The sequence below is a fragment of the Chiloscyllium plagiosum genome, chromosome 5 (assembly GCF_004010195.1).
Source record: "Chiloscyllium plagiosum isolate BGI_BamShark_2017 chromosome 5, ASM401019v2, whole genome shotgun sequence".
Lineage (NCBI taxonomy): Eukaryota > Metazoa > Chordata > Chondrichthyes > Orectolobiformes > Hemiscylliidae > Chiloscyllium > Chiloscyllium plagiosum.
Window position 1 is genome coordinate 10,570,776 of NC_057714.1, and position 16,788 is coordinate 10,587,563.

The 16,788-nt window shown below is 40.1% G+C and overlaps 1 protein-coding gene across 4 annotated transcripts in view; it reads left to right on the plus strand.

Annotated features, from left to right (window-relative positions):
• Window positions 1-4,779, plus strand: part of osbpl3b (oxysterol binding protein-like 3b) — a 214,669-nt gene extending 209,890 nt beyond the window's left edge. For 3 of the 4 annotated variants that reach the window (XM_043689591.1, XM_043689590.1, XM_043689592.1), the window contains exon 23: window positions 999-4,779. In XM_043689591.1, coding sequence (XP_043545526.1) covers window positions 999-1,104 — 106 coding nt within the window. In that variant the 3' untranslated portion in view covers window positions 1,105-4,779. The remainder of the gene's footprint in view (window positions 1-998) is intronic. The other variant, XM_043689594.1, reaches the window with a different exon arrangement.
• The last annotated feature ends 12,009 nt before the right edge of the window (window positions 4,780-16,788 follow it).

The following is a 16,788-nucleotide window of genomic DNA, read 5'->3' on the forward strand; positions in this document are numbered from 1 at the left end:
TCAGCGAGCAAACCTACATCCAGCCTTCTTCACTATCCTATCTACGTGCAACTCCACTTTCAAGGAGCTATGAACCTGCACTCCAAGATCTCTTTGATCTGCAACACTCGCTAGGACCTTACCTTTAAGTGTATAAGTTCTGCTAAGAAATGCTTTCCCAAAATAGTCACTGGTGAACGCCAGGATTCTGGTAGATGAAGATAGAATGGTGTGATTGAAAATTTGGAGGGTGGATGCAGGGCTCTTTCTTATTGGTCATGATTATTACCTGGCAGGTATTGTGGCATGGATATTATTTGCCATGTATCAATCTAAGCAAAGTCTTTGTGGAAGCTGCTTTGTTACCTACTTGTTGTATATGGATCTAAACACTAAAATAATTTCAAAGTTTGAGCGAAGATTTGTAGCTCGGGTGCTCGTTGCTGTGGTTCTGTTCGCCGAGCTGGAAGTTTTTGTTGCAAACGTTTCGTCCCCTGGCTAGGCGACATCATCATGTCGCCTAGCCAGGGGACGAAATGTTTGCAACAAAAACTTCCAGCTCAGCGAACAGAACCACAGCAACTAAAATAATTTGTGAAGAACTTTATCTTATGACAAACAAGGTACTTGATAATGTAACTGAAGATGTTTAGTAGTATGCGATATCTGTGTGTGATAATATGTATATATTATGGATAATGAAAAAGGATTGGAACTTGTGATCTGTACCTTTTCGGTTGCTGATCACCTGGATCATCTCATGATGCAGTTTGCTGTTCCAAATCTACCCTAATTCTGTTCCACTTTTATGTGCTAATGTTACAACGAGTGACCTCTCAGTTCATTTTTTTGATAGTTATCCATTATTATCAGATTTATTGAAGTCTACTTTTGTACCTTAATAGGATTTGAAGGTGTGGTTATTAGTTTAAGTCCATTTCAGGCCACTATTCCCCAATAATGTATTTCTGTGCACTGTTCACTTGCAATATTTCAGAAGGCAATTCAATATTTTACAGACTATCTTGCGAAGGTGAAAAGGAAATGTGGGTGAGCACAGGAACCTACTGGGAACTTCGGAAGGATCCAGGCTTCGACAAGCTTGACAGCCCGATACTTTGGTGACATTGTAACACTTTGCTTCATTCTATGTTTCATGGGTATTGTCATTTATTTATTACTAATATATCTGTACCATCTTCATTCGGTAATCTTCAAATATGTGGTCATTTCTCTATTTATTCATTCTACATTTGGAAAGGTATTAAAACTTAGCTCTGACTGATTTGATGCCTTAACAAACTGCAGAATCTAAAACTTGTGCAATCTTTGCTTCAAATATAACTTTAAGCATTGCAGAATTTGATTATTTACAAGATACATAGCACAAACAGTAGGTGCATAATATATAAATATTTATTGCTTGCAAAGAGAATGAACAAGTGTCCCTCTATAAACTAGTATCTCAACATGTTATTGTGGTGTTCCTTTTACTAAGGTACGTAGCATACTTCCAATACTGAATTTATTCCAAACAAAGTACAGAATCATTGAATGGCAATGGCATGCATCCAAGGTACATTAATAGTCAGATGTATTTATATAATGTACCTGCTTTGAAAATAGAACACTCTAAGATCCTTCAAATAAAACATTCCTATGATGAAAAATTGTCATGAAGGCCATGAACCTTCTGCTACATTCAGACCAATGCTGACATCAGCACAAAACTACATTTAAAACATTTTTTGTCCTGGTCTTTCTGCTTGTTTCCTTCCCTGTCCTCACCAATTCGGAAAAAGTGTGCCTGAGCTTGTGGAAAAATGTTGAAAAACCAAAAGAGAGCTTGATGCAAGTGATTTTAACCCTTGCCTAGTAACTGGAAACAGATTCAAAATTTGTACCGATGTCTATTTTTAACCCTAGCGGAAACATGAATCTTACCCCAACAAAATCTTGTCAATGCGTGGAAATACGTTTTTAAACCTATCTAATTAAGATTTGCTGAATGCACACCCGGTTTAAGGAAGGTCAATGATCCATGAATGCTGAGGTGTAAATGTTGGATTTTTTTTCACAATTTTTCCTGTGTCTACTACAGCTCAGTTGGTAGTGCCCTCATCTCTGAGCCGCATGATTCTATGTTAATGTTCATGCCTTGAATGCACAACACCAAAGGCTGACATTCCATAGTGTTGCTGAGGGAGTACTACATTGTCATTCAGATTAAATATTATAACTAAGGCTCCATGTGCCCGTACAAGTGGATGTAAAAGTTCCCATGGCACTATTTTGCAGAAGAGCAGGAGTGTTACTTCTTCTGTCCAGGCCAATATCTATTGCTCAATCAACGTTCCTAAAACATTATTATTACATTGTTAGCCACATGCACATTTTTTAAAATGTTGGTGGAGTTTGGTTATTAGTCTACGAGACAACCTAAGAAGAAGCACTTAAATTTGTAGATACTTCTGCTTGATCACAGTTGCTAATATATTGATGTACAACTGATCCTGTATCAAATATAAACTTGTCTGTTACAGCACATAAAGTAGGCCCTGGAAAGCTGTTGATGGGTTTTACCATTCTGAAAATGTGCAGGATTTTTTTTTTGTACACATTCTACCTCTTTCAAGAAAGCAAATAATTTTATCTTGTCAGGCTCTTAATGCTGCATGTGAATCCCCTTTTGCCTTAAACTAAATCACTCCTCGAGAAAACTGTGGCCTTTTTGATATGATGACAGTACAATCCTCAAACCACAAGCTTATCAGAAGGGGAAACTGTTTCCTTCTATTTCGGCTTCCTGTCTTGTCTGCTGTGAATTGACCTGCAATTTATCATCAGCAAGGTAGTAGCAATGGTAATGCGCACGAGTTGCTGGCAACATTTGAACTCTACTTGGGGCTAATCTGTTTTACCTTACTTCACTGAGCCTGCTTTAGTTTCTCTTTCCCACATCTCAAAGACAGAATGATAGTTATGTGGTAACTTTGTGTAAAATGCCATCTAGTGGCAGGTCAGTTTAGGTTTATTGCGTCTCCAGCTCTCTCATGTAAAATGAGCTAGTGATTCTATGGGAGGTATGCAATATTTAAGTCAAAAACTACAATATTGGATTTAAAGTAATGGAATGGAAGTTTTCTTTGCGGTATAATTGAGTTATAGTGCCATTAAAATGTAACATCTTTTCAAAAATATAGCAGTTTACAATGTGTTGAATGAGTTGAAATGTACGATTGAAGTGATACTTTGAGTGCATTCGTGCAAACAACTTGTGTAGATTTTTTATGTTTACATATGATGCTGCTTTTCTCCATTTTATGTTGTTGAATCATTTATAAGATAGGAAATAATTTTCTAACTGATCAATATTGCTTCACAGCGCTGTACAGCACAATAACTTTGATAAAACCACAATTTGGCAGTTTCCACTATTCTCTGATTGCCTGTCAAAGGATTGTTATAAAGCTTCATTACAGGAGAATTCAGATGTTAATGTAAGTGCCTAAAATTAACTGTTCCAGGTAGTTAGTTTTTCAGTGTTTTTGATGAGTCCATTTGTTGTCATTAGTAACCCTGCAATTTGTCATAACAAATAATCACCTGGAAGGGCACCAATTAATGTGAGTATTCAGTTAGGGGATCACCCTTCTCATTCCACTTCACTACTTAAATAGATGAATTCTTTAAATAGGATTAGTACTTCTGAACACAGTCATTTTCTAAGTAACATTAGTTGTCAGTTTATGTAGCTTGAAATCAGTGCATAAATATGAATTATGATGGCCAGCCAAGACATTGGATGACCACCTCCAAACATTGTACTTTTTATGGTTTTAAATCGTTTCTTGCACTATACTACATTTCCAAAATTTGAAGATTAGTTACTTGTTCCCAGTCTTGCACTACTTACTAAACACCACCTGTTGGTTCCTTGCTTTTTATTTGTTCATCCTCCCCTCCTCAATTCTGCCTTGTACTTCCCTGTCAGGAACATGCAAATTAGGTCTCAAACTAATTTTTCATATTTTCAGGACTGATATTGGATGAGAATTGTTTTTGTTCTAAACTTAATTCCACCTAAAAAGGAACACATTCAGTTTCTCTCAGCAATGCAGAGTTTAATGGCCCTCTTGCATTCACATTTCAGAAAGTTGAAATTTTACTGCGCTGCAGTTTAATTTACCGATGGAGGATATCAGCAGCTTATTGCCAGACTGCACTTTTTACTAGGTTTTTAAACTGACTCTTATTTAGTAGTACTCTTGCTGCTCACTCAAGTGATCTCAAGATTGTGTTACAGAACTTATCCTCTGAAAGGTAACAAAGGCTTACGTCCGAATTGCTTATAACTCCCATTGTAAATTCTGCAAACCATCAATATAAAATATTGCTCACCTTAAGGAGATATTTACATTTTTTGTTTACAATTTGTATGTCAACATTTGTTATTCAGATGTTCTAAGCACCAAAAAAAGTCTGAAGCTTGTAGGAGGTGGGAGAGGAGTTGTGTACACTGATTCCATTTGAAGGAACTAAAATGCAGAAACTGATTTGTAGATTTAATTCATTATGCTTTTGTAAGAGGAAGATGGCTACAATTCAGTATATATTCTGTATCTAAGTTATTAAAAAATAAACTGGTTTTACTGGAATATGATCTAATGTGTTCTGTATGAATGAGACCTTTGTGTATCATGCTCTTTAATGGGGTGTAACTTGTTAACTTGATACATTAAAATGCAAAAGCTTTAAATGCTCCAACATGAGCATTATTTGTATGCTATATTCCCCGGAATAGCCTGTAGCGATGACCTATGCATATATTACCAAGTTAACAGAGACAAGCTAATTGTTTTACAAAAGTTATATCACTGTAGTTTTGAACTGGTATTTCTACAATTCAGCCATCCTGATTGATTAGTGGGAAAGGCCAGCAAGATTAAAGAGATCAAAAGAAATGACAGTGGGAGTTAGCCATTTGGCCCATCTTATCTGTGGTAAAAACAATGACTGCAGATGCTGGAAACCAGATTCTGGATTAGTGGTGCTGGAAGAGAACAGCAATTCAGGCAGCATCCGAGGAGCAGTAAAATTGACGTTTCGGGCAAAAGCCCATCTTATCTGTCTATTACGGTCTTAGCTTCACTTTCCTGACTGGACCGCACAATACTTTAAAGTTGTTTACTGCCACCTTTAGAGCTAAACTGGACCAGAGTATTTTCTTGATAAATTCTGTCTGCTAAGTTCAAATTGAATAATTCTACAAATATTTGTGTTTGTAAGATGTGGATTAACATTGTACAGGAGAAGAAGCTGCCTCAGAATGCCTGAGAGATGTTTCATGTGAAGAGGGCTTAACTATGCCATAATGTCCAGATATTTTAAGGATCTGAGATTCTTTCTTCAGAAAATACATGTCCCCACATAAGGAAGAGTACAAGAGTTTATTTCAGTTGTAACAGAAAAACTTAAGATGATTTGCTCAATTTATTAACAGGAATTAATAAGCAATACACTTTAAGTGCATAAGACAATGGCTGTGCTAACAACTATCAAAATGTATAATACAGACTCTAATAGAATCCAATTTGGCATTATTTTAGAACCACTACAAAATATATAAAGACACCTAAGCATATTTAAGAATAAAATATCTAATAGAATATTCATCAATATTTAAAGCAAGTTTTACCATAAAGCCCTGAGCAAGTAAGGTATCGACTCCCTGTGGGAGGAAATACCTTTTGAGAACCATTACCTGAAAATTTGTCATACTTCTGAAATTTTAGGAAAAGGCCTTGTACTTTTTTATATTATTTTAACTTCTCACATTTTGCAAATGTTGGTGTAACCCTGTGAATAGGTTCCTCCCATTTGCATGCAACACTGCATCATTTAAAATCTTCCTGAATTATTTGCTGAGACTTTCTTTATGAAATGGTGAGCTTTCATTCTCGTCAATTGATTGATGATTTTTTACACCCCTTTCATCTCTCTCTGAATTCTTTCCGTCTTTAAAAACCCTTTGTTAATGGTTTGTCAGTGAAGATGTTTCATTTTTTTGAATCTTATTTTTTTACTCTCATTTTTTCAATTGTTTGTTAAAAGCCTAAGTAAAAATGTTTCATTTCTTTGTGGTTGTTGTCTAATCCTTGTTCTTTACGGTATTAATGTGATAAGGATCGTTGCCATTCTTATCAGTTGTATTGTTCCAGTGTTTCTCCTGTAATTAACATTTTACTATCATTCCCAGTTGTGATGTTGCTGTGCATCTTTGCAGGCCTCCTTTTTGGTCTACATCTTTTTGCTGTCTGTGCTGAGCATTAATTTAGTTATTTAGTTTTTTTTATTTTGCCTCCATATCCATTTTTAGATATATTTTCTTGAGCTACAATGGGACTGCCACGGTTAAGTCCTAAATTAGATTAGATTCCCTACAGTGTGGAAACAGGCTCTTCGGCCCAACCAGTCCACACTGACCGTCCGAAGAGTAAGCCACCCAGACCCATTTCCCCTCTGACTAATGCACCTAACACTATGGACAATTTAGCATGGCCACTTCACCTGACCTGCACATCTTTGGACTGTGGGAGGAAACTGGAGCGCCCGGAGGAAACCCACACAGACACGGGGAGAATGTGCAAACTCCACACAGGCATTCGCCAGAGATTGGAATCAAACCTGGGACCCTGGTCCTGTGAGGCAGCAGTGCTACCTACTGAGCCACCATGCTGCCCTAAATGAATCTTTTAAAAATGTTTTTAAATTCCTATTTGTGTTTGACCTAATTCATTAGACTTATCAGTCAAGCCTCGATTTCTAACCAGATTTTGTTAGAACTTTACACCCTTGTGTATCAAAATACTGTTTAACTCAGGCTTGAACATATTCAATGACCTAGTCTCCACTGCAACTGGGGTAGACTAACAAACGTCGAGTCATTGAGATGTGCAGCACAGAAACAGACCCTTCAGTGTAACTCGTACACGCTGACCAGATATCCTAAATACATCTAATTCCATTTGCCAGCAGTTGGCCCATATCCCTCTATACGCTTTCTATTCATATACCCATCCAGATGCCTTTTAAATGGTGCAATTGTACCATTCTCTGCTACTTCATCTGGTAGCTCATTCCATGCATGCTCCACCCTCTGTGTGAAAACGTTGCCCTTTAGGTCCCTTTTATATCTTTCCCCTCTCATCCTAAACCTATGCCCTCTAGTTCTGGACTCCCCTACACCAGGAAAAGGCCTTGTCTATTTATCCTATCCAGCCCCTCATGATTTTATAAACCTCTATAAGGTCACCCCTCAGCCTCCGATGCTCCAGAGAAATAACTTTTAACTTCCAAAATAAGAGATAAAAGCCATTTTCCATTAAAAATTGGTAGCCAGGAGACAAAAGTTAGGATTTGATAAACTAGCAAAACAGGTTGCACACTGCCATTTTCGCTATGTTCTGATTCCCATGTAGCTGATAGGCTCCTAGTAGTACTTTTATTGCTACTTGTTCATATACCCCAAACTAGAGTCATTGAGATGTACAGCTTGGAAACAGACCCTTCTGTCTAACTTGTCCATGCCGACCAGATATCCTAACCTAATCTAGTCCCACTTGTCAGCATTTGGCCCATATCCCTCTAAACACTTCCTATTTATATACCAATCTAGATGCCTTTTAAATTGTAATTGTACCAGCCTCCACTGGCAGCTTATTCCATACATGCATCACCCTTTGTGTGAAAAAGGTGCCCCTTAGGTCTCTTTTATATCTTTCCCCTCTCACAGTGAACCTATGCCCTCTAATTCTGGACTCCCCCACCCCAGGGAAAAGGCCTTGTCTATTTATCCTATCCATGCTCCTCATAATTTTATAAATCTCTTAGGTCACCCCTCCGCCTCCGATGCTCCAGGGAAAATAGCCCCAGCCTATTCAGCCTCTCCCTATAGCTCAAACCCTCCAGCCATGGCAACATCCTTGTAAATATTTTTTGAACCCTCTTCAAGTTTCACAACATCATTCCTATAGCAGAGGGACAAGAATTGCATGCAAAATTCCAAAAGTGGCCTAACCAATGTCCTGCAGAGTCACAACATGACCATCCAATTCCTATGCTCAATGCACTGATCAATAAAGGCAAGCATATCAAACACCTTCACTGTCCTATCTACCTGCGACTCCACTTTCAACCTGGGAGAGGAATTTTAAATGGGATGTTCCTTATTTTGAAACTGTGCTCCCTATTTCTAGATTTTCTAAGAAATGAACCATCTCTTCATAATCTTGTATATTTTAATAATATCTCTCATATTTTCCTGAACTTCAATGGGCTTTCGCTTAACCTTTCATCATAAGACAACCTCTATATCCCAGGAATAAGCCTGGTGAACCTTCTCTGAACATCCAATACATATATCTCTCCTTAAGGAGGCCAAAAGTGTATGCAGCAGTCTAGATGTAGTCTCACCAAAGCCCTGCACAGTTTAGCAAGGCCTCCCTATGTTTATATCTTGCAAAAAGACCAATATTTAATTGGGCCATATCTACTTCTGTACTTGCATGTTAACATTTTTTGATGAAAAGAGTTGTACTGGGGATGAGCAGAACGATTTATGGAAGGCAGAACATTGGCAATAGGGTCAACAACGAGCAAAAGGAACTGGAAAATTAACACGTGAACAGAAAGATTGCCAAGCACAAAAATAATTATTATTCTGGAAAAACTATTATTTAATGGGAACCTGAGAGCAAAGAAATAGCATCTAAGAAGAGTATTTACATGGTTATAAATAAATCCATTTTTTAAATTTGTAGCAGCCTGCAACTACTCAAATAAAATAAAAACCATTAAGAAGGAAAGCCAGAAATACAAGCACAGCAACTGATAGCTTTCCTTCAACCAGAGAGAGAGACAGAGAAAGAGAATAAAAATTGTGATAATCTGGCAAAAGGTAAGAGTATCTGGGAAGTATTCAAGTTTCTAAAGAATCATGTAGTTATGTAGTAAGGTTGTTAAAATTAAAATTGTAAAAGTTTAACTCTTACCTTTGTTGTCTTCAAATAAGATTGCGACCTGGTTCACCTACTGCTGGCTCATGTTGTGTCATCTTTCCCCTAATATCTGCAAAGGTACCTGGGTAAATTAATTTCATGTATGCTGTCAAAGAATCCACAAGGTCATAGAGGCATCCTGTTCCAGACATCATGCATTCAGGTTTCGGATGAGCACCAAGATAATTAAAGCTTTAATTAACAATTTTGTAAACTTGCTAGGTTCTGAGAGGTTCCTGAGGAGTGGAAAGAAGCTCACTTCACTTGCTTAAAAAGTGGTAAGGCACAACTGGAATTTATAAGTCCAATTTAACTCCTAGCAGTTAGCTCACTCGAGCATTTGTCAGAGCTCTGGTAGCTGTGAACCACTGGCCCACATTTAAATGCTGCCAGTCAGCTGCTTGCCAGTTTTGGGCAGGAGGCTGCGTCTGGCTGACAGAGCGGGAAAAGAGGATCCGGCTGACATTGCTTTTCATGGTACTTGCTAGCAGCAACAGATAATTTCCAGGTTAACAGATTTACTCAGTGCCATCAAAATTCAATGTATGCCAGAGTGCAGTTATTTTTAATCAGCCTTCTGTGATTTGTTATGACACTGAGTGGAAGGTGGATCTTAACCCATATCTTCTAGTTCAGAGGAAGAAACACCACAACAGCACCACCACAGCTTCTCCATAGTACATATATTCCCAGGCTGGCTCACGTCAGGATACAGGAGTCTACTTAGTTTCTATGAGAGAGTGTGGCCACAATCTCTCCTGTATTTGTGGTGGTATGCATTCAGACATCCAGCTAAACACAGCCAGTAATCTTGGGCATAGCTGTATATGATTTTCCCATTTCTTAGGAGCCAGGTATGAGCCAATTTACACCCTGGAAGTTCTCCGTCAACAAATCACTTTTTCTGAGTATATTATTCTAATAGAATTATATTCTTGATTTTTATTCTTCCAGGACTGGTATAAGCAGTTGAATTTTGTGTTCATGGTAGACTAACATTTGATAGCTGTGCCAACACAGGAAGCCAACATATTACCTTCAATTTTCCAACGAACAGTTATGGTTGGCATGAATTCCCTGATCATGGATGTAGATTCAGAAAATTTAGTCGCAAGGTGAACATTTTATTTCTTGCAGCACAGAGGCTACTGTTTTTCACCTGCATAAAAATGATTGACTTTATTGCTGCTTCTCCAACTGAGCACATCGTCCACGTCTCATCAATGGTGGACTCAATTATTCGTATGTTCACCGCCTCACTTCAGATCCTCCATCCTCTAAACCTTGGTTTATCCAAACTCCTTGTGCCCAATCCTGCACCAGTTCTCTCTTGTCTGTCACAATCATTCATGCTGATTGGCGTTTTTAGCTTCTTGGATGGAGATTGGTTTCAGATTTGCGTGAAGCTGCCACATGCTTCGGTGAGGCCAGCATTGACAGAAAAGGCTGAGATCGCCTCATGTGAGAGGTGTAGATTCTGTTTTTCAAGATGATCATTGCTGTTCGTGCTTGAAGATCAGAGCTTACATACAAATATGATGCTGCTCAAACATCTTACCTTTTGATTGGGTACCCACAAGATCTGGGTTTCACAATGCTCAGCCTGAACAGCTCCCATCTGCCAGGTTCTCTATGAATTAGTACATGCCACAAGCTCAGTAACATCAGGCCAGAGTTTGGCAAAAAGAACAGCGTGGGGAGAATTTATTGTGTGCTTCCACCAGTAAAGCTCGTACAGCCTACACATAACAGATTGCCTTAAGTAGTCGGACCGTTAGTGCTGTGGGAGCTTGCTAAATAGCATCTTGTCTGTTGTCTTTCAACCAGGTTGCTGCAATTGGCCTTTATTTGCCATTAAATTTACACCTAAAAGTAAAATTTACAAATGTATCTCCTTTTAATTGCTAATGACATTTTAATGGCTGCCAGCAGTCTCTGTAACACAAGGTGAACACTTAAAACTATGGTCTTACATTTCATTTGGAAGTAAGTTAAGATTTTTTAATTTTTTTTTATGTCTTTCTCATAATCCCTTCTTTTCCTCTTTTTTTCTGCATATGATTTAACACTGAATTTACCCAGAATGTTTCTCCCCGCCCCCATTATTTCTCCATTCCCCAAATCATGTTGGTTAACGATGTACACTGTCATTCAGCAGATTCCAATTTCCTGTTGTCTTTGCTCTGCCATTAATAGCTCAAGCTTCCAGCAATCTACAGGGCAAAATGTTTGGGCTAAAGGCGTACAGAACAGTCTGACCACATTTGTTTAAACTCCTTGGAAATGGTGAAGAACTGGAGTATTGCAATGTTACATACCCATTCAAGAACTAGAGAACATAGACCTGTCAGTCATTAGTGGTAGGAAAACTGCTCTCAGAGTAATGTCAATGACCAAATTAGTTCTCACTTACAGAAGCTTAGTTTGATAAAGAAGCCATGTTTGTGTGGAACTGCAGATGCATATAGCCTGAATCTAGATGGGAGCAGTTTCTCGCTGGAGTAGCAGACAGGAAATGAAGCCCCATTATTTCCAGAGTTGTCACACAAGTTAAAGTACACAGACATCAATTTATCTGTCTTTGTAAACCCAAGTTAACAGAAAATATAGGACAGGTCAGTGTAATTAACAAGAATCATTATTTATTACAAATGAACAGATTCTAGTTCCAGGGAAATAATTATGAACTGTGTACTATAACTATTTAAAATCTAATCCCCTTAGAACTCCCCATATATACACAGACAAAAAAAATACACTGGGGTTCTAGATGGAGGGGAAAACTCCTGGGAAGTTAGTTCTATGGCTCCCGTCCAAGGTTCTCTGAAATTATCAATATTGCTTGTCGGGACATGGTCTTAAATCTCTCTTCTCCAGGCATGTTTTATTTACCTGCAGGAGGCACATAGCAAAGTGCACAAATAAGCACCAACCTAAAATAACTGGTGGGAGAAAATAACTGGCTTTCTTCAAACTTAGGGTTTTCTTTTTTAGCTGCAGGAAGAGTTGTATACTCCAAAGACTTCTGTCCACATTGTTCACACCCACTAGCTGTTCAACTGCCTAGGAGCCAATCACATAATTATTGGCAGGCTATTGGCTTTTGTAATCGAGACATGGTTAGCTATTTGTTGCCAGCCAAATCTCACTTTGTACACAACCCCTAATGTAACCAGCCTCCCATACTGGTTGAACAAAGCATCCATGTGTACATCACTTACAATGAGTTTCAGTAGCTTGTGATGGTGAGCAGCAGTGAGCAACCATGCAAGGAGGGTAGATATGTCATTGTACAGCACTATGCTGCATTAACATCAAAGCTATTGCAGGTGTCAGCAGCGTATATAGTAGGCACTCTATGCATTTCAAGCAAATAAACCTGTGTGAAAGTCAAAGGGGGAACAGTCCTTACTAGGGTGAAAGTGGACTCCAATCAGTCAAGGGCGATCTGCCATGTTAGTTGAGGAGTTTGTCTTATTCCAGTCTAGGAGGTTGGCCGCGGTCACAGACATGGAACTTATGCAAGTAGTCTGGAAGTAATGGTGTTGCTTGCTGTCATTCAATCCAGTGGGTGGCCCAGTTTTTCCTGCAGTGTGATAAAGGGAAGGATTGAAGCTGATGGAGGTGGATGGAAGAACAGTTAGTGGTGATGCATGAACATGCAAAGTGATGGGGTGTCCCCAGTATGAGAGTAGGAAGCACAGAGGGGCAGGAGAGATTAGTAGTTTAAGAGGATGCCCTGGGTGTGAGCCATTCAATGGCCATGATGCATGTAGTGGTAGTGATAGTCCTTGTTGTGAGCCTTGGTGAGATGTACTGCTGTGTTAGACTTAGAGTGAGATTAGCTCTTGAGGACGAAACAGATCATTAACCTATTGTGGTATTACTATGCATCTGCTTTGACTCAGGATTCAGCATTGACCTGTGCTTCAACATCTGTCCTAAATCATTAGGCCTATTGACATGACCTCCTTTCGATGGTCAGTTAGAAAAAGACTGCCCCACCTTGTCCACCAGCATCTCCAGATCTCTGTCCTGGAAGTGAGGAGCTAGATTGCTTTTCCTCTGGTGTTTCCAGTATTGAGCATTGCAAATTGAGGGGTCATAGAGTGTGGAAGCAGGCCATTCGGCCCATCAAGTCCATACCAACCCTCCAACTGCATCCCACCAAGACCCAACCCCTGCCCTATCCCTATAACCCTTCATTTCCCATGGCTAATCCATGCACATGTTCAGACTGTGGGAGGAAACTGCAGCAATTGGAGGAACCCCCACCCCCACAGACAAGGGGAGATTGCGTAACCTCCACACAGATGCTCATCCAAGCTGGAGTCAAACTTGGGTCCTTAGCGTTGTGAGGCAGCAGAACAAGCCATTGAGCCACCTTGCCAGTACCATCCAGCGTTGTTCCTGATTTCCGGGAGTGGAAAGCAGCTAGGTTTAACATATGGTGCTAGAGGCCTGCAAACTGGGAGGGCCAGCAGTGGCAAGCATCTGCAGCTCCCTCACCATGTGACTCCTTGAGTATACCTACCCAGCATTTTAATTGAGTAATTTTCTTGTTAATTAGCTGGTAGGATAACGGCATTGCTGATTGTGCCAGCACTTCTTGCCCATCCCTAATTGCCCTTGCCTTGAAAGTGCTTATGAGGCCTTTGCAGAGTTAGAAAATGGAAGACCAGTCAGAAAAATCACTCTGGACCATGGCACCATGAAACTCACTCACTACACTTTTACTATAAATGGGAAAACAGCCCTCACTTTCTCTTACACCTCACTGTCTATGAGATTTATCTTCCAAGGAACTGTGGCTTTTTTGGCCTATCTTTCCCCTGGTGAGAAAGTACTATCCCTGTACCCCAACTGTTTTCTGTTTAAAATTAACCATTTTTCCATTACAATCGCATTAATCTTTTATTTCAGCTCTTATTGAGAGTGAAATTGGCCTCCTCCAATTAAATAGTTTTGCTCTGGATAGCACCTTGACTTTTTCCATAGTTAATGTAACCTTATGATACCAGCATCACATCTACTATGAGTTCCCAACTTGACCATGTTCATTGAGGAGAAAGTGAGGATTGCAGATGCTGGAGATCAGAGCTGAAAATGTGTTGCTGGAAAAGCGCAGCAGGTCAGGCAGCATCCAAGGAGCAGGAGGATCGACGTTTTGGGCATGAGCCCTTCTTCAGGAATGAAGAAGGTTTGCCAAGCAGGCTAAGGTAAAAGGTAGGGAGGAGGGACTTGGGGGAGGGGTGTTGGAAATGCGACAGGTGGAAGGAGGTAAAGGTGAGGGTGATAGGCCGGAGTGGAGGTGGGGGCAGAGAGGTCAGGAAGAAGATTGCAGGTTAGGAAGGTGGTGCTGAACACACTTCAGAAACTCTCCTCCCTCTCTTTGCCTTTGGAACTATTACTATCCCATGATGCTAACTGAAGTCTCCATTATCAGCACTTTGTAAGACTTGCATCTTCCTTTCATCTGAATGAAAATTTGTTGCTCTACACTACTATCTAGTGGTGACATGTAGAATACATTCAGTAGTACAATGACACCTTTAGTATTTCTCAACTTCAACCAACCCACCATCGACCTCTCCAACCCTTGACCTATCCAGAACATTCTATATCTATCTCTCTACAGAACTCCAATGATCTCCTTAACGGACTGCAGCAGTTCCAGAAGATGGCTCACTAACACCTTCTCAAGTTCAATTAAAGATGAGCTGTAAATAGAGTCATAGAGATGTACTGAAATAGACCCTTCGGTCGAACTTGTCCATGTCTTGATGTCACAAGGAATTAAGGGCTACGGGGAGAATGCGGGTAAGTGGAGTTGAAATGCCCATCAGCCATGATTGAATGGCGGAGTGGACCCGATGGGCCGAATGGCCTTACTTCCGCTCCTATGTCTTATGGTCTTATGTCAACCAGATATCCCAACCCAATCTAGTCCCACCTGCCAACACCTGGCCCATATCCCTTCAAACCTTCCTATTCATATACCCATCCAGATACCTTTTAAATGTTGCAATTGTACCAGCCTCCACCACTTCCTTTGGCAGCACATATCACCCTCTGCATGAAAAAGCTGCCCTTTATGTCTCTTTTATACCTTCCCCCTCTCATCCTAAACCTGTGCCCTTTAGTTCTAGGCTCCCCACCCCAGGGAAGAGACTTTGTCTATTTATCTTATCAATGTTCCTCATGATTTTATAAACCTCTATAAGGTCACCCCTTGGCCTCCCTCCAGGGGAAACAGCCCCAGCCTGTTCAGCCTCTCCCTATAGCTCAAATCCTCTAAACCTGGCAGCATCCTTGTAAATCTTTTTTGAACCCCTTCAAATTTCACAACATCCTTCTGATGGAGACCAGAATTATACGCAATATTCCAATAGTGGTCTAACCAATGTCCTGTACAGCTGCAACATGACCTTCCAACTCCTGTACTCAATGCTCTGACCAATAAAGGAAAGCATACCAAACACCACCTTCACTATCCTATCTACCTGTGACTCTGCTTTCAAGGACCTATGAACCTGCACTCCAAGGCCTATTTGTTCAGCAACACTCCCTAGGACCTTACCATTAAGTGTACAAGTCCTGCTAAGATTTGCTTTCCCAAAATGCAGCACCTCCTATTTAACTAAATTAAACTCCATCTGCCACTTCTCAGCCCATTGACCCATCTGATCCCGTTGTAATCTGAGAGATAACCTTTGCTGTCCACTACACCGCCAATTTTGGAGTCATCTGCAAACTTACTAACTATATCTCTTATGCTCACATCCAAATCATTTATATAAATGATGAAAGGTAGTGGACCCAGCACCAATCCTTGTGACACTCCACTGGTCACAGGCCTCCAGTCTGAAAAACAACCCTCCACCAACACCCTCTGTCTTCTACCTTTGAGCCAGTTCTGTGTCCAAATGGCTAGTTCTCCCTGTATTCCATCAGATCTAACCTTGCTAATGAGTCTCCAATGGGGAACCTTATCGAACGCCTTACTGAAGTCTATATAGATCACGTCCAACGCTCTGTCCTCATCAATCTTCTTGGTTGGGCTTTTTGAAGAAGTAATAAAGTTGTGGCCCAAATAGTGCCACACACATCCTGGGAAAGATTCTTATTTGTGGTCATCTCTCTGCTTTTCATTATTTACCTATATTTTCTGGACACTTCAGGCTGACAAAAAACAAAATACTGCAGGGGCTGGAAATCTGAAACAAATACAGAAAATGCTGGAGGAAAAGGCAGAACACAGTTCTTCAGTTCTGAAGAAGAGTCATATCAGACTAGAAACATTAACTCCTGTTTCTGTCTGCACAGATGCTGAACAAGCTGTGGAGTTTTGCTAGCATTCTAGTGTTTACCTCTTGCTGAATGTTTGTTTGTGGGTCCTGATCCTGCAGTTGGGACAAATTGAGAGTTGAGAAGCCACGCAAATACCCCAATACATTTTGAGGATGTTCCCTGTGAAGATCCTCCAGCACACTCTAACTGAGCAGCCCCATCAACAGAAGTGGGGGTTCAGGACTGGCAGTTAAACATCCAAGGATTTACAACTATCAAAAAGACAGGGAGGCGGGCAGAGGGGGCGGGGTGGCCTTGTTAGTTAAGAATGAAATTAAGTCTATGGCACTGAATGACATAGGATCAGATGATGTGGAGTCTGTGTAGGTGGAGTTGAGGAACCATAAAGGTTAAAAAAAACATAATGGGAGTTATGTACAGACCTTCCAGCAGTGGTCAG